A 16,745-nucleotide genomic window follows, 5' to 3' on the forward strand; every position below is an offset into this window, starting at 1 on the left:
TCAATTCAGACTTCAAGGTTCAATGTTCTCAAGATGGGATGAACACTGTGTGCTGCCCCGCGCTCCAGTCCGTCGTCGCAGGGCTCTTTCCTCTCTTCCTTTCTCCAGGGCCCTTTTGGCGGCTCTTGCGGTTGTTTCTTTTCAGTGGAGTGAACAGGGTCGGGGAATGCGGCGGCGGGAGCTGGCGAGCTGGGCCACAGAAGATGGCCGCAGAAGGTTTTCAGGGCTTTGGGCCTGATCCTGGCGAGGGGCAATTCTGGAGTGCACGGCCAATATCTTCTTTCCCTTTGCGGTTTCCTTATTGGAACATCCACTCACTTCTTGTCATGGAACTTGAACGAAAATTTCCACGGTCTCGTTGTCTCGGTTCCAATTCCTTCTTGTTCCCCAGAGGCGGTTTGATAATCAACACCTTCAACCGGAGGGCGCAAACAGAAACAAACACCCCCGGCCAAGCCTTTCCATCATCGACTGCGCCTCGCTTCCCCCTAGGCCTGTCTAGGCAGAATCGATGACATTCACGTTGCGGTGTGAATGCTGTCATGAAGCCCCCCCTGACTGGACTCGGAATGAAAGGCTTTCCTAGCTACTTCTACGGAAGCATGCAAAGCCACGGGTAGGGGATACAGGTATGCATGCCGTTGTCCGCTCACTACTTTGATATATCAGCTCGGTACGACGTCAAAGCATAGGAAACGAACGAGTCAACGAACGAACCACCCGTGTTTCTACGGGTTCAGACTCAGCCACTCCCTGCTTTAGTTTCCTTCGCCGGGTGTCTGCCGACACTTTGCTGCCGAATCCCGGCCCTGTTGATGACAGCACAGACCGATACGGCTGCGATCCCGCCTGGATAAAAGCCAGAGAACAACAGAGCAAAGGGCCTTCGACCCCTCTGTCCAACGGTTCGATAATCATGCCTCGACATCTCGTTGAGCGAGCACGAAGCAACGTTCAAATCGGTGTATAAACGTTGGGGTCCGGGTGTGGGTACAACAAGGTGTCGTCCCTTCGAAACCCGGTCCGAAGATACGCCAGTTTGACTATACACATGTGCAACGTGGATACAAGTGTGGCGGGCGACCAAAGAGTTTGCTTTCCCCAGTTCATACCTCCCGAGCGCTCTCTCGAGTACCCTTTACGACCCATCTACGTATCCAATCGAGGTGCAAACAATCTCGTTGAAGAGGAGTGCTGCATGCTTGTCAATTCCGCGAGGCTACAAATACACCATCCCAACTGTTTACCGGCTGCATGCGCGGCGCCTTGCAAGTGACCTGGCCATGCTATTGATAGTTCCCGTTGGCGAGTTCAGGCACATCATGTCCCATTATTTCCTGTGACTCGACCATCAATAGTCATTGTATCACGTCGCACGACAACCCCTTCTACTGTGGAGGATACTGTTGATACGCTACAGTTCGACTATGCGGAACTGGTGCGCAACCAATATGCCGCTGGGTAGCATTTTGGAGCCTTCACTTCCTCGGTCTGCTCCTCCAGCCTCCAATCATCGACTACAATAATGTCTCGCCCTCCCACTCAACACTACATCTTGATCATGCCATGGCTTACAACTGTCATCCAAGCATCAGGCAGCCATCCCTAAGAGAAGCATGGCGGACAACATATCGTGCACTTGGTGGTTGCTTCAAGTTGAACACTATCCTGTCATTGTTTTTTAAATCGCTGTCTAGGCGCATAGCACACAGGCATTCAAGCCGAGCAACATCATAATCAGACAATTATCTGACAACTGCCTGCATCCATATTCTACTGAACGTGGCTCAATATCACGGATTACCCTTGTTTGCTCCCTGACGATCTTCGCTTGCGGTCGGCAGTTGGACAAATTTGGAACATGGAAATTGTTCCATGCTTCCATTGTGTTCATTTGCTGTTTCTTTTTCTCTGGACGGGTGCCTGTTGGGGTTAGTGTGGCTCTCGAGGGGCGTAAATTGTTGGAACCAACAATAGCAAACACCTTCCAGGATGCTACCTCGTTACCACCTTCTGTGCATTTCGGTACATCCCACGTACCGTCGAGGGTGCCATGTGGGCGTACTGCATAACCTACAATCATCACTAATTTATAGTATTACTATCAAGCGCCTTACTTACGCCTCCATCACACTTCTTTGGGTAACAGGCAAGCAACACCAAGTCAGGGGCAGAAGATCGTGCAAGCTGCATCGAGCAAAGTACAGTTGACAGGCGGCAAAGATGGTAGTAAATTCACATGAAATGTATTCTACTACGATGGTAATTCATTGTGATTCACGATGGGCCGCTTTCCGGATGTAGCGGTTATATTCTCTGGTACTGCTAGAAACCCAGCTTAAGCACACTCCCCCTCCTACAGGATCTCACAATGGAGTTTACGTCTTGCAAATATGCCGTTGAATTCTACATTCACAACCCCAAGTTTGGGCTTGGAAATTCAGCTATCTCTTGTTTTCACATGGACGGATTACCTTGGCTGCCCGATTTATCGACTCAGGTCGAGCATTGATAGACAGTTTCAAAAAGTAACAACGCTATGCTCTCCATATATTAGCCTTGTCACCGCCAGTCCTTTTCACATTTTCGCTTCTTGGTATTCACATATATCAGAATGCTCCTCATTTCCCTGACGTGCCCTTAGTGTGCGGCCCATTGACACTACCCAGAATAACGGTTACACGGTCACCGCTCAAGTCTTGACTTCAGAACTTGGTTGACAAATGAAATCGAAGAAGCTTACGGTGTATTTCGTGAAGCCCACGCCTCGGAGCGCCCGATACAGAGTGGTATTCGGGCGCATCCACTTCGCCTCTGCGTCGCATGGCATGGCTTACCTGGGCTTCTGCAGCTGCACGATTATTTTGTTTACCTTAATTCCGAAGCTATATGCCAGCAATTCTGGACAGAACGCATCAAACCTTTATTGTTCGCCTCGACAGGAGAAAGGGACAGGGGGTGTGCGCAAAGAGCGAAGGTACCTAGGAACACATGTAGCCGCGCCGGTGATAACAGCAGCCGAGTCACTACATTACCCAAGAACGTCGCGAGCACGGTACAGGAAGTGTCAACGGTCATCTAGCTCACAATCACTCAACTCGTCACCATCGCACCCTCCATGTCCTCCTCCAAATCCTTTTGACAGGGAGTTCACAATTGGGAATAGTAATGTCCAGAGCCAAGAAACATGGTCACAGTTCTACTCGGCGGCTAACTGCGATTACGTGCAGGAAAAGCCGTGCTGAACTTCATTTCAAAGGGAATTGGACCAATGAACGTTGATCTCTTACAAGTTGTATGCATCGGTGATCAATAAAGTTGATCGCTTATGTATTCCTGCAATGTGGGTTGCGTGTGCTGAGATGTGCGCAAGTGTGTCTTACCATCACTGCAACTAGGCGCTAACACTATAACAGGCAAACTTGCCGCACAGCTGTTAGTGACAGGAAAGATCAACACACCATCGTGAATCCAGGAAATAACTGCGGTTTGTGCTACCGACACAGCTTGCATTAGGGGGATAAACTTACTCCCTTTCAAACATCCTTGTCAGTGATCCTAGCTTACCTACTTTCTGACTGATACCGTGGGCGACCACCGGCTGGAGAATCAAAAAGGTGTACACGCATTCTCACTATATCTGTGATCTTTTCGGCGCCAGTCACAGTCCTCTCTTGTATGTTCTCGGACTTAAACAGTGGAGGGTACACAACACGCTGCCTAGTCGCAAATATGGGCAAATAACACCGATATACCCATCGCCTCTTTTGAGGGGTCAATCTAAGACGGGACTGTGGAATGGGGTGTTACGGGTGCGGCGCAGTTCTACCCTCCTGTGCCTCTACCAAACTCAGTATTCTTACTGTAACCTAGAGGTAAACATCATGTCGTGCCGTCCACACAGCAAGCAGTGAGTGCACAGTGTCGACTATTTGAATTGGAAGTGCTTCCGTTCACCCCCATCCTCCTTTAATGATACTAATGAAATTTGATCTAGAAAGTCAAAAAGCAAAGCAACATCCATCGAGAAGGCTGGCTACATTCAAACGAGAGGCATCCTGGGTACGTCTTCAGAAATCCTAGTCATTACGAAATGACAAGCCTCAGGTGACTCGTCCTTCATGAAGACCTCCAAGCTCACTTGGGATAGCTACGACCTACCCCGCCTACAAGCTAAGCTCCCCATCTTACATATTCATCTCGGCGGCTACCATCACGAAGTCAAGCTCGTCATGCGACATGGAAATGCGGGGTTTACCATCCTACAACGGCTATCCAACGATCACCCTTCGGTTCCTTTCAATCCACGTTACAGTCATTAGCGAAGGACAAAACGAACCATAAACCCTTGTTTAGAGGTAAGGTAACGAGTCACCTGGATGTCTGCCCTTCGAAACCTCAAAGGATATTACAGCAGCAATGGATTGTATACCCCCACACTTCTCATATCCCTCATCTGCTGTGCGAGTGTCTCTGCTACCTAGAATTACCTTACTAAACCTAGATACCCTGCGATGAAGGGAGGCAAAGGTAGGCGTGGGGTTTGATTTGGTACCGACTATTGACGAAGTCCTCTGGAGATTTGAGTCATCTTCTTCAAGGAAGCGGCAGTGCTCAATGCAGTAATCACCTACTGTCCCACAGCTGCACATGCAACCGCGCCGCAAGCGAACCGTATTCTGGGACACGGAAGATGGAAGACAGCACGGGGGTAGAACAGGCCGGAGAAGGGACTGGACCCTGCGTCCGCTACATAGGTATACTACTGGTATCATTGGTGACAGCCTAGAAGCCGGCACGGCATGGAGACATGGATAAGACCCCGGCGTCCGCCCTCCGCCTAGTTCCATGTCACGCCGCACGCCTCGAGGCTGCTTCCTCCGTGGTCAACCTGCGTCCCGATAGGCCCTGCCGCCTTTATAACCGATTGACATGTGAACTGGCCTGAATAATATGAATATCAAGAAGATTGGGGTAAAGAAAACAAAATTGAAGACGGAGAGATTCAAGCCCATTGAGCAATGCAGTTTTCTGGCGTGACCAGCTCCCCCAACCATTAGTCCCCCCAACTCCCCTTTCCTTCCAACTTCCATTACACAACGCCCAGAGTCATATTAGCAAACGGGCAGGATACCTACAGGTAAGGGACCTAGTTACCAGTACCTTATGTATGTCTGAAACACGCTGTGCTTGAAACAAGCGGGCTGAGTTGCCGATGATTGCCGGCCTCGCTGTAGGTTCATCGGATCGGCTGGTCTGTTTCGGGCGATCGACTGGTTCAAGTTCAAGACAGGGGCATCAGGAAGGGGGATGGAAGAGAGGGTACGACGGGGCACGACGGGGCAGTTAGGGATATATCCTTACAGCCCTTCCTGCCTTGTGTCTACTATGTCTTTTCTTGTCTGGGACGTTCCAAGATATCTGTACATTCGCATTGCAGTCTGGCGGTGGAATTGGAGGGTTTGTTAAGGTTGGTCGTCGAAGCCTTCTACGCGTCTAGAGGCGAGTACCTGAGCTACCTGTAAAGGTGGTGTCTTATAAAACCCGAATTGCAGTTTGGTGTTCGGCATGAAGCATGCAGCACAACATCCATGGGCGGAACATCCACGAGATATACAAACAGGGTCCAGTCCATGTCGCAAACCACACCTCATCTTGACCGTGCCCTCTCCCCGCAATTTCTACCCATTAGCAGGTACCTATTCATAAGGTACTTGTCAGATCTCGGTACCTACTACTCTATGGCGTCCGTTTACCGATTCGGTTTCGGGTTCCGATGAGACTAGATCTTTTAACCTGTCTTTGCCTGAATGTGGCTTGGATGGCTGGGTTGGGAATTTGTTTCGGTCCAGTCGGGTCGGGTCAGGTTCAAAGCGGCCAGGTTCAGTTCAAGCCATCATCATGCGTTCGTCCAACTTCTGGACCCCATCTCCCAATACGGCGGCCGGCTTTCAGGTCTCAACTTGGGAGCCTTGAACGAGCTTATTTCAAAGGTGGTGGCATGTTCTGCTTTTGGGACATGTAAGCATGTGAAATGGGGGTGGCTTTTGGAACCTTGCAACTCCAGTGCCGCAAGGATCTGAGATGCATGAATATGGGGTCGAGACTGTACTGATGAGTGACGTCGTTGGGGGTGTCGTTAGACCAGAAATGCACAACCCGTTGATCGTCCGTTCGGGTCTGATTCTGATGCCTCTCGTAGGAACTTGTCTTCTGGTTCCTGGCTACAAAGTGAGCATCGAATGTTGCGGAGAGAGAGTAAAGGCGTCTGGAGAGGCATCACGCAGAGAAGGTCCAGTCTGGAATTGTCATTTCTGCCATAAAGTGACATGTGATCTTGCCACTGCCATTTGGATATCTTTTGGAGTCTTTCTCTCCAACGACAAAGATTCGACCTAAACGACTTTTGAGCACTCACAAGATGTGTGGCATCAGACGAAGTACAGTATTCCCATCTTGGAATATGCTTGATCGAACATGAGATCTCACCACATCGATTTTATAGCGTCATGAAAACATGATAAACTAGCGCCTGACGAGATTTCTAGTGCCCTTTTTAATCTAGGTAGGCGATGTCATGCACTGAAATGTGCCGTGATCGCATGGATGGATGGCGCATCGCATGGCGCCGCCGGTCGCGCGCGGTTGGCGCGGTAGGTACCCTGGGGGTTTGGGACGGGAGCCGTGCCCTGGGAGTCGAGACGAACTCCTTGGAGGTTTGTCCAAACTCCAAACTGTTGGAGGGGCTAACATCGGACTAGAGGCTGATATACCCCTCATCGATGCTACGGAGGGGTAGGTGAGACAGACATCAGTTAGTGTCATCGATATGCCCCCTCTGTGGTCTTTCTCGGTGCAGGTGCCCTATCTTTGGGCCCAGTTAGCGCTAAAATCAAGATCTGATTTAGCACTGCCCCAATTGGGCCCGCTTTGATTTTTGGAGCCGAACTTCCCATCGACATCCAGATCTGGACTCCAGTCCGCGATCCGGCGGTTTCCAAGTTCGAAGATTGATGAGGATGACGATGAAGCCGAATCATACATTTTCAAATAATGCAACGATGTCACCGTTGGGCATTCCCGGGTTGGCAGCTGGTTTGTGCCATGAGGGGAACCCTGACAAAAGTCCAGATGTGATAGATAACACCACGTGAGATCTCATCTGCCCGAAAGCGATTCGTGATCTTCCTCAGCGGCGCAAAACCCGCAAATGCACATCACCAAAATTGGTTACAACCACAACCAGGGGTGGGGGGGCGTGTGCAGTTGCTTTCGGGATTTTCTTATGAGATAGTGGAATACACTGTATGGAACCCTCAGCTTTCATAACTGTCATGAGGCTTCTCTCTTTGTGTCAACCTCGGAGGGGCATTGGGCTGGAGGTCACTCGGGTCAGGCGTGAGATTGGGTTGGAAAAGCTATGTCATTGTGCTGGTAGTATGTGCTTCGCCATCATTGGGTCTTGGAGCAAATGCCGAATAGGTACCTTGAGAAGAGCGAGGTGCTCGTGAGATGATACCAACGTTCAAATAATGAAGAAAAAGCGATTGATCATGTGAAGTCAGGTTGTGTTCGGTAATATCGAAAGATCGGGACAGCATTACGAAGTATTGTTCGTGCGTAGCGAATTGTCAGCGATGACGAGAGGAAGTCAGATGCTGCGCGAACAGAACCTTGAGCGATGAAACTGAGTCAAAAACAAAACGCGGGAGAAAATGAAGTAAGCAATGGCTTGGAAATAGGACATCAGCAAAAACGTTGGCTTTTTAGCACATTGTTTGGAGGTAGCATCGTGCACGAAGGCGAAGGAAGAAAAAGGAAGATGGAAAAAGGGGTGAAGAGAAAGTAAACAAAGATCAACGTACCTAGAGGTAGGTACATAAGGTAACAAGAAGAAGAAGAGAATAGTTAAAAGAGCAAAAATAGAAAAGCTTATTAGCTGCAACTCGTTTCGATCGAGTGACCTCCGGGTTATGAGCCCGGCGCGCTTCCGCTGCGCCATGCAGCTTTTGAATTGTTGAACAAGGTAGATGGATTGTGGGCTTATAAGGTGGATAAGAGTGGAGTATAAGGGGTCAGAATCTGAGGATAGGGCGCAGCATGGAAACCAGAATAATGCATTCCCAGCTGGACTTTGACTCACACTATGTAGATAAGTAGTTTGTTGATTGACGCAATCCTGTGTCTGTTTACGGTTTGCTATTGTGTCGGTGCCTTTGTTGGGGATTAACCAGTACGGCTGCGAGCGTGGACGACCATGACGCACATGCAGACAATGGGTCATTTGCGGAAAGTATGAAAAGATGTTGTTATGCATGCGCGGAACAGTTTTCTTCATGTTATATATATTTCAAGCGTTTAAAGCCCTTTTCTCCGCCATGTTCTTCCGTTCTAACGTAGCGAAAATGTACTCATTCATCCCCTTGAGATGATATTACGTGCTGCCTGCTGAATCCTCCTCTTTCTGAGTCTTGCAGGCTGCCTAGGTACGTAACCTTTTATGTTGAGAGCAGCTTATATAGGCCTGTGAGAACCGTGGTGAGCAAAGACGTTTCGTTATATGGGTCGTCGTTCTCGGAAAACAGGCCCATACTATATCTTTCATACAAGTCCAGTCGTGTTTTATAAAGGCGATGAGCACATTGATATAGTGGCCTTGAATTTGGAGATGGGTCCGGTCTGCACTTCGAAGTCTCTCAAATTCTCATGTCAATCTCGAAGTCGTCCCTTCCTACCTAGAGGTACCTTCCCTCCCCAGGCATCCCATGTCCCTTCTATCAACAGAAGGTACCAGCCATCTCTCCCAAAAACATCCAAGGAATACATCGATAAAGTGAGATCGCCAAGTGGTTCTTGACATATAGTCTAGGGGTAGATGTAATTCTTCCTTTTCATGCGTATTTGTGACTTCAGTCCGACTTCATTCGCCACCAACCTTCTGAATGCCCTTCGATAACAGACGGCGGGAATTCAATATTAAACGCTCGACTTCGTTAGATGCTCTCCTTCAACTTATTGGTCTTGAGCTTACATACTTATCACACCCTATACCTACGCCTTTTAATTCCCTGACCGACAAGTTATGTTTACCTCCAGTAAACAAAAGCAGTTATAGTTTTCTGGCATCGCTTCCACTTGTCTGTCTGACTTGGTATATTGCCACTCGCAATTTCCCGCTGCGGAAGGCACCAAGTGCCACTATGATAGTGGAAAAGTCCATCACTCCTCAACAACTGCGCCAAGGAATAGTGCAATCACAAAAAAAGTATACAGGCAAGACTTTGATGCTGTTTAACTGTCACGACAGCGTTTCTCTTCGATATATGTTGTGTTTCGCAACATTCATCTCGTCGTTATCCCTCAGGTTGCTATCGCCTGTCCCTTACTTGCACCTCTAACCCTAACCCGCCAACATGGTTAAGGGGAAGATCTAAGCCATCGCCATATCACTTCCACATCACTTTAGCGTCAACACTCCGAAGATCTGCAAAACGAATTGGGGCTACTTCCATGTCTTACCTGTTTCCAGTTTTTGTCTAGAACAAGGCTTCCACAGAGTTTGTCATATCTTCCCCGGAGGTCACGGATATGTGGTTCATCCGATCCACACCAACGAGTCAAGGTTCTTGTCTCGTTCATGCGCGAACATGTGGAATTCAGGGTTCTCAACTCCAATAACAAATCTAGCCTCATTTCTTCCGTCTTGTCTTTCCTATCCAATTATGTGAATGGAAGTGAAGCCCTTTTACCTCCAATTTTTTGCTGCTCACCAGTTGGTTTTGCCCAACGTGCCCAGCAAAGTCGACAGCTTGCTCGTCGCTTGCTGCTTGCAAACGATCACGGTGGGGATCTTGAGGTGGGTTGGTTTCCTCCATCACGATTATCTGACCCTCCCAAGACAAGCTGCTTGGGAAGCTGAATCACCTCCACGACTCCTCAATTTCGTTTGACCTTTTCCACCGCCCTTCTCCAGCCATCTCAAGGGAGACGGCGACTCATCACTCAACCACCAACTACAACCGTTGGTAATCCCAAAGTGAGCCAACACACCAACACAAAAGTCCAGGAAGATGGATGTAGGCGCTCCAGCTCATCCACCCGAGGGGGGAGAGCGCAGACCATCATACCAATATTACAACAACCAGGAGAGCACTCTCCTGCCCGAGGTACCCCTCCTCACCGGCATCGACAACCTTCGGCTCTGGGAAGTAGCCGTCCTCGCTCACCTGCGCCACTATAATCTAGATGACAATAGTGAGGCCCGCGACCCTTCAACACCACGAAGCGCGCGCAACGGCACCCTCTACCTATCATGGGACCACATGCAGAACAGAATCAAAGTCTACACGATCATCCGTCGCAGCATCTCCGACGTAATGTCGTTTCTTGAGAAAGAGTGTCGGTCAAACCCTTGGATCTCGCTCAATGATCCGACATACGATGCAAAAGGTCTGTACGAGCTTGTCAAGGAAGTGTACAGCCGACCTCCTCCACTCGATCCGCACCAGAGCCAAGACGACCTAATGATTGACCTGCTGATGCTGAAAGCCGTTAACTTCGGCACGCTCTCCGACTATTTGGACAGTTTCTATGCGCTTTGGTCGCGGCTGGACGTTAGTGGCCTCCAGCTCACGGACGATGTCCTCCTTAACTTCTTGATCAGTGGACTTGATGGGCACTACGACGAAGGTTGGACGGAGGACTTGGAGAAGCAGCGGTTGATGAAGAAGATTGATCTTCACGAGGCGTTGAACCTGGTCGGAATGAGGGTCTGCGAGGAGAATATGGTTGTTTTGCCGCCGGTCCCACCCAAGGATGATAAATACTTGGAGAGATCCTCGACTGAGAGCTCAAGTTCGTCGACGATCGAGCAGGAGAACAACATGAATACCTCCATGGACGAGTCGATCAGAGGTTGCTTCGGCCATGAGGATGAACTCGAAGCAGACATCATGCGGAGACAGGAAGAGATGGCCGCTCACTTCAGGAGCCGAACCCTTCAATGGGCCGTCGAAAATGCCTTTCTCACATCCTGGTCCCTCGAGGACCTAGACCCCGTGTCAACCGAGCACGATATCACCACCGAGAACCGTAGAAGCGATGACGGTAGCCGAAATGCCAGTCCCACCGATAAGAAAGAGCGGAGACGCGGCTACCAACCTCTCTCTGATCTCATGGCCCGGTATATTCCTCTTCCTCTGAGCATCACCAGTAGAGGTAGTAGCCCGAGCACGATCGCGGCTAGACTGGATGCCCTTCGGATCGACGACAAGTCTCAAGTGGAACGCAATGACTTCGAACCGAGAGACCTCCCGAGTCCGCTTGCCAGCGACCAATCTGCCGCGCGGAAGGAGCGCCGCCGTCGCTTCCTTACCAGATTCACAGGTACGCCAACGAAGTCTTCGCCTGGTCCAAATCGGGTGATGTCCTACCAAGAGGAGTGGAAGCCCAAGCCTCTGTTCTCGAGTCCGCGAAAGTTCTCGTGGGAGGATGGGGTTAGCAACAGCGAGCACGATTACGAGCCGACAGTGCTACGCAACACGCCCGAGCCGCAGGTGAGGAGGGATCTGCCGGACACTCCTGGCACTGGTGGCTCCGAAAAGCAGCAAAACGAGCAAGACGAGTATCGACTAGAAAAGCGACTTTCGGCCTTTTCGCCCGATGAGGTGGCGCAGAAGGCGGCGACAGCTGTTCGCAACTTTTCGAGGCCGGAGAGGCCGTTGATCAGGACTGCGAGCTTCTGAGCGGAGAAAAGGGACTCGAGAGAATTAGTTGACTGCAGGTGTTCTTGTTCTTCCAACTTACGAAGACATGGACAAGACAGTCGAGAACAGGCCTGGCTCCAGTCTATCATCACCCACCAGACAAGGCCCTAATACAGCAGCAGCCTACCAACATCGGCTGCTTTTTCTCTCCCAGTCCCCAGCTCAGACCAACATTGTAGAACTTTGACATATTGCTCGGGTATTCTTGCTCATTGCACAACACAATAATGAAGGTCAACGAAACAAGCCTCTCGCGAACAAGACGAAACCAACCAGATGTTATACCAGGAGGCACACAGCAAACAGCAACAACAGAGACATGAACGCCCAAACTCGAAACTGGGACAGCTAGGTAGCTCACTTCCAAACACTAGCACTCTCCACCCCGCCTCTTTTCCCCTCTTGGTACGTCTCACTCAACCCATTATACAACCCCTTAACCCTCTCAATCTCCTTTTTCCACTTGTCCGTTTCCTCCGCTGAGAGCGCCGCCTCTTCCAACAACTCGATCAAGCTCCTCCCCACAAAGAACTTATTCCGTCGATTGTACAACGGCCTGGCTTTCAACAACTCCTCGGTATCCCCTGGAGCCTTGACCCGGAACACCTCCTCGAGAATCTCAATGTCGTACGGGATCGCAAACAGGTCGCGCGAGTCCTCGTACGTGAACAGGTAGTAGAACTCGTTGAAGCCAGCCCAGGTGATGCCCGAGAGGCAGAGCGAGCAGGGCTCGTGGGTGGCGAAGAAGATGGTGTCTTTGGTGGGGATGCGGTAGCCTTCTTCTTCTTCCTGTTCTTGTTCTGGAAACGAGGCAGGAGGCAAGGCGAAATATTGCTGGATGCAGTTGATTTCGCCATGAAGCAAAGGGGATTCGCGCTCGTTGTTGGTAGACACGGTTAGAGGCTTCAAAGAGGAGCGAGAAAGGATGGCAGCGCCGAAGAGCTTGGAGCCGGAGGAGACGCCGGCGCGGGTGAGGGGGATTATGCGCTCTTCAGTCAGACGGAGGATCGTGAAGAGGAGGGTTATGGGGTCTTTGGTGCTGGTCATTGCGCGTGCCTCGGGAGAAGGACTTGAAATGCTGGATGCCATTTCGAAGGGCTTCGAAGGTTCCTTTGGAAGTTGAGGACCGAAAGGACGAACAGATCACTTGAACACGGAACCAGTGATTCCTGGAATAACTAGTTAATCATAATGTATGAGTTCAACATGGAAGCTTTGCTTCAGTCCTCTTTATACATGTATCATCTCGTGGGGTGTCTGGGAGGTGTAAGTTTTCAGCTCGCGGCGAGAACCGATTCCCGGCTGTCCTGTCTATCGGATGGCGCCGAGATGCCCGAGGCACATGTAAATTTTCAGGGATAAGCGTCTATCACCCCCCCGGCAAGTTACTGCGGTTTTTGGCAGACCAGCCGCAGACTTGATTTAACGAAACACAACATCAACGTAATGATGAACGGAGGGATTGCGAGTGTCCAGTTGATGTCGTCGTTATCACAGCCCGGACTGCTTATCTTATCAAGGGCCGGGATCGGAAACCTGCCCCAGCACAGGTACCCTAAGGTCGGGTCAGGTCCCTTAACGGCATGAGTGGACCCTAACCCGCTAACTGGTGGGGTTTTTGCGGAGTGTAGCCCGTCGGGCGCCCGTCCCTGCACTCCCGTCGACTCTGCAGTCCGCAGCAGCGCTGGGGCTTCATTGCCGGGAGTTCTCTTGCCGGGACAGGAAATTTCCTTCTAGCCCTGTCTCCCCTGCCTACCCCGTCAGCGACTCCAACATCCACGTCGATATCGAATTTCTCGACGACTCGTATGCCTTCGTTGCGCCATAGCGGACGGACGTCTTCATCATGCACTATATTCGATTTTGTCGACCACCTGTGGTTGAGCAGGGGAGGTCCGGGCTCAAAACACTGAAGCTTGTTCTCACCATAACAACCGACCTGAGCGACAAATTCCTTTGTCCGCATGAGCCGATCCAGTTTTCCATTATCGGAGCCGGCGCTCCAGCAAATCCACAGAATGGTCCGGTGCCCATCAACCTGACGCCAAAGAACCCTCCAACCTGGAGGGCCGGTATGCGGGTCTTGAAGGTCGATGTTCAACTCCCACCACAGCCAATCGAGACGGTCCAAGTCAGGCCAACCAACCGACAATTGGCGGCTCTCACCACCGACGACATCAGTTCTGGCACTGGAGCCGGCTTGATTCTTCCTGTCTTTGCGGATCTCGCACCTGGTCCGACTAGCCATATTTGCTTCCGGAGCTTGCGCTTGCCTGGCGGGACCGCGACACTTCAGGTGGAGGAGGAGATGGGTGAGAGCATGGCCCGTCATGTATGGGATGGCGGCCTCACCACCGCCTCCTTTGTTGCCAGCATGGTCCTTGGCCAAACGGCTGCCAACAGCACCAGTACCATGGCGTCGTTGCCCATTTTGGCAAACATTCTGCAGCAAAACGATGGACCACTGAACATCATGGAGTTAGGCTGCGGTGTGGGCATCTTGGGCCTTGGTGTTGCGCGCATCTTGGGCGTTTCATCGCAAGCAACGGCAGAGAAATCGACCCTTCTCATGACCGATCTCCCCGACGCGGAAGAACGGACGCTGGCCAACATTGCCCGCTCGGCAGACCAGACAGCCTGCACTGTGATGTACGAGAACTTGGACTGGAATGACGGAAAGGATGGGATATTTGGGCCCGAGGTAACATCACGGGCGTGGGACCTGGTGATTCTCAGCGACTGCACGTATAATGACCTGCTGCCTGAGTTGGTCAAGACTCTTTCCGCCGTCCATGCTCATTCTGCTCAGCATTCCGGCCCTTCCAAGACCAAGATCTTGCTTTCCACAAAGCCGAGGCATTCTGACGAGCAGGTGTTCTTTGACCTCATGTCAGAAGATGGATGGTCGATACAGGAGGAGGTCAAGCTGCCGCTCCCTGTGCTGAATGACGAGGCGCAGACTGTAGAGGTCTACTTGTTTTCGAAGAGCTAAAAATTGGCTGCTTGCTGTTTGGGCAATACGCCATCACCATTTCCTGACGGACTTTTGCCATGGCTTCTCCTTTCCATCAGTAGGCGACTTTGTCAAAGAGCATCCGATTCACCCCAGACAAGCGCAGATCCATTGCATACATCTGTGCAAGCCATCTTTGGACGTGTGATTAGTCCGGGGCGGAAAGCATGAGGCAAACGTAACAGATATTTCCAACTGCTTGGCCAAGGAGGTCGCTTCTCACGATGAGCTGGCATCCAGGTGTAGAAGTAGGTAGCTGAGGTGTGCTGGTAGTGGAAAGCCCGACACGCATGGCAAAACTGCAGTCAAACGGAACTGGATGACCAATGTCGACCATGCTGTTTACCAATATCTCGAACCTTCTGGGCCTGCCTGTGATGGCAGTTGTGTCTTTGAGAGAAGCACCAAGCACCAACAGGGGAAACGGATCGTCATCATGGTCATCATTGTGGTGTTGGGAGCCAATGATGTCGAGGCGGTTGTGAGAGCTTGTCACCTGTCGAAAAGTGGGCTGATCAGGGGCTGCAAAACCAGCGATGTGCTGAGAAATATCTATTCTCTGATTCGCCAGTACCGTGCGTCCTCTGCGAAAGCCACCAATGAGAAGCAAGGCAGATCTGAATGACCCTGAAGTGCGGTCCGTCTGCCCCAACTGAGCCCATTGCAGCTCCGACAGGGCCTCCTATTTTGGGTGGTCGATGGGCCCTGACACAGCGGAAACCCCACTGTTGCATCCAGAGTATCGTTGTTGTTCAAACAGTTGCATGTCCAAGACATGTTCGTCTGTGACATCAGCCGACTTTAGGATTTCAGATATAAGACTCGCTTCCTCCGTCTGTAGGGAAGTCTTGCACCTCTTGTCACAAGATCCTCTACACCAACAACAACAATCAGAAGCTCAGCAACGCTCACGCTCATCTTCCACCACTACTCACCAACTTCAATACCACGAGTCAAGGATACCAACAAATTCGGAATACCGATCCGCGCCGTTGCCAAACTACCCAAGCAACTTCCATCATCAAACACCACAACAACAAACATCAACACATACCTCTACTTCCAAACTACCTATTCAAACATGTCTGCTCCTGTTGCGAAGGCCTCTACTTGCTGCGGCAAGAGCGCTGAGTGCATCTGTGGTAAGTCGTTCCCTTCCTTGAGGCTCTCTCAAAGCTCTGGTGGTTCAGTCCCCAGCGCAGTTTCCCCCTGTGCCCCTGATCTCCACTTGACTCCACGACGCGGCTCCATCACACTCCATCTTTCGGCCCATCGATCTTTGCCCTACCGGGCGGATCCCAACGAAAATCCTTTTTTTCCATTCTTGCTTGCTTTTTGGGACGGAGAGAAGGCTCCATCTTTTGGCAAAGAGGTCACCCACGCCGCCAGTATCCGGCGCCGGCCCTTTTTTATCTTTTGCCTTTCTCCACTGCTCCCACTTCTGGTTCCTGCAACCAAGCCCGTGGGACCCGTTTTTGGATGCCATCTCTTGACTTTGCATTACACTCATCCACCTAAACACGAACCGCTCTGTTTTTCTTATCTTTTCCTTGGATAGTCAACTGACGGACCACTACTTCAGCCAAGCAAGCCACTTGCTCTTGCGGCAAGCAGTCTGCTCTGCACTGCACCTGCGACAAGGCCAACTCCGAGAACGCTGTCGAGGGTCCTCGCTGCTCATGCCGTGCTCGCCCTGCCGGACAGTGCACCTGTGATCGTGCCTCGACCGAGAACCAGAAGCCCACGGGTAACGCCTGCGCTTGCGGCACTCGTCCTGCTGGTAAGCACACCTCTTCCCCAGAGATAATGTACACAGAACATTTGTGACTAAACATGCATGTTTTGAATAGACGCATGCACTTGCGAAAAGGCTGCCGATGGAGGCTTCAAGCCGACGGACCTCGAGACCGATTTCACCACCAAGAACTAAACTTTGACGAGAGCGCGCACTACTGGGGACGCTGTAG

At 51.0% G+C, this 16,745-nt stretch overlaps 6 protein-coding genes and 1 non-coding gene across 7 annotated transcripts; 5 read left to right on the forward strand and 2 right to left on the reverse strand.

Moving 5' to 3' along the window:
* Positions 1 to 3,570: 3,570 nt before the first annotated feature.
* On the forward strand, positions 3,571 to 4,322 carry B0T23DRAFT_420359 (uncharacterized protein; the record flags this gene model as incomplete). Its single annotated transcript, XM_062839733.1, has 4 exons — positions 3,571 to 3,812; positions 3,874 to 3,939; positions 3,998 to 4,062; positions 4,108 to 4,322. The coding sequence occupies exons 1-4, from the start codon at positions 3,799 to 3,801 to the stop codon at positions 4,320 to 4,322; spliced, it is 360 nt and encodes a 119-aa protein (XP_062693069.1). The 5' UTR covers positions 3,571 to 3,798.
* A 3,614-nt stretch (positions 4,323 to 7,936) lies between these two features.
* Positions 7,937 to 8,008, reverse strand: B0T23DRAFT_t203. The gene has a single exon. It is a non-coding gene; the product is annotated as a tRNA-Met (tRNA).
* A 1,964-nt stretch (positions 8,009 to 9,972) lies between these two features.
* On the forward strand, positions 9,973 to 12,046 carry B0T23DRAFT_146213 (uncharacterized protein). The gene has a single exon (XM_062832449.1). The coding sequence runs from the start codon at positions 10,071 to 10,073 to the stop codon at positions 11,742 to 11,744; it is 1,674 nt and encodes a 557-aa protein (XP_062693070.1). The 5' UTR covers positions 9,973 to 10,070; the 3' UTR covers positions 11,745 to 12,046.
* Positions 12,047 to 12,122: 76 nt separating this feature from the next.
* Positions 12,123 to 12,812, reverse strand: B0T23DRAFT_315810 (cytidine deaminase-like protein; the record flags this gene model as incomplete). Its single annotated transcript, XM_062834883.1, has 1 exon — positions 12,123 to 12,812. The coding sequence occupies one exon, from the start codon at positions 12,810 to 12,812 to the stop codon at positions 12,123 to 12,125; it is 690 nt and encodes a 229-aa protein (XP_062693071.1).
* Positions 12,813 to 13,232: 420 nt separating this feature from the next.
* B0T23DRAFT_146198 (putative methyltransferase-domain-containing protein) lies at positions 13,233 to 14,927 on the forward strand. Its single transcript, XM_062832448.1, has one exon. It carries the CDS (start codon positions 13,612 to 13,614, stop codon positions 14,755 to 14,757), a length of 1,146 nt encoding a protein of 381 aa, XP_062693072.1. The 5' UTR covers positions 13,233 to 13,611; the 3' UTR covers positions 14,758 to 14,927.
* Positions 14,928 to 15,097: 170 nt separating this feature from the next.
* On the forward strand, positions 15,098 to 15,434 carry B0T23DRAFT_404646 (uncharacterized protein; the record flags this gene model as incomplete). Its single annotated transcript, XM_062838922.1, has 2 exons — positions 15,098 to 15,353; positions 15,412 to 15,434. The coding sequence occupies 2 exons, from the start codon at positions 15,098 to 15,100 to the stop codon at positions 15,432 to 15,434; spliced, it is 279 nt and encodes a 92-aa protein (XP_062693073.1).
* A 425-nt stretch (positions 15,435 to 15,859) lies between these two features.
* Positions 15,860 to 16,708, forward strand: B0T23DRAFT_316172 (uncharacterized protein; the record flags this gene model as incomplete). The annotated part of the gene is made up of 3 exons (XM_062834911.1): positions 15,860 to 15,920; positions 16,361 to 16,558; positions 16,629 to 16,708. The coding sequence occupies 3 exons, from the start codon at positions 15,860 to 15,862 to the stop codon at positions 16,706 to 16,708; spliced, it is 339 nt and encodes a 112-aa protein (XP_062693074.1).
* Between the last annotated feature and the right edge of the window lie 37 nt (positions 16,709 to 16,745).

Source organism: Neurospora hispaniola (genome assembly GCF_033458365.1).
Source record: "Neurospora hispaniola strain FGSC 10403 chromosome Unknown B0T23scaffold_4, whole genome shotgun sequence".
NCBI classification, from domain to species: Eukaryota; Fungi; Ascomycota; class Sordariomycetes; order Sordariales; family Sordariaceae; genus Neurospora; species Neurospora hispaniola.

What these genes read in the sequence shown, in the direction of transcription:
- B0T23DRAFT_146198 (XM_062832448.1), top strand. Translation starts at nt 13,612, where the DNA reads ATGCACTATATTCGATTTTGTCGACCACCTGTGGTTGAGCAGGGGAGG.
- B0T23DRAFT_146213 (XM_062832449.1), top strand. Translation starts at nt 10,071, where the DNA reads ATGGATGTAGGCGCTCCAGCTCATCCACCCGAGGGGGGAGAGCGCAGA.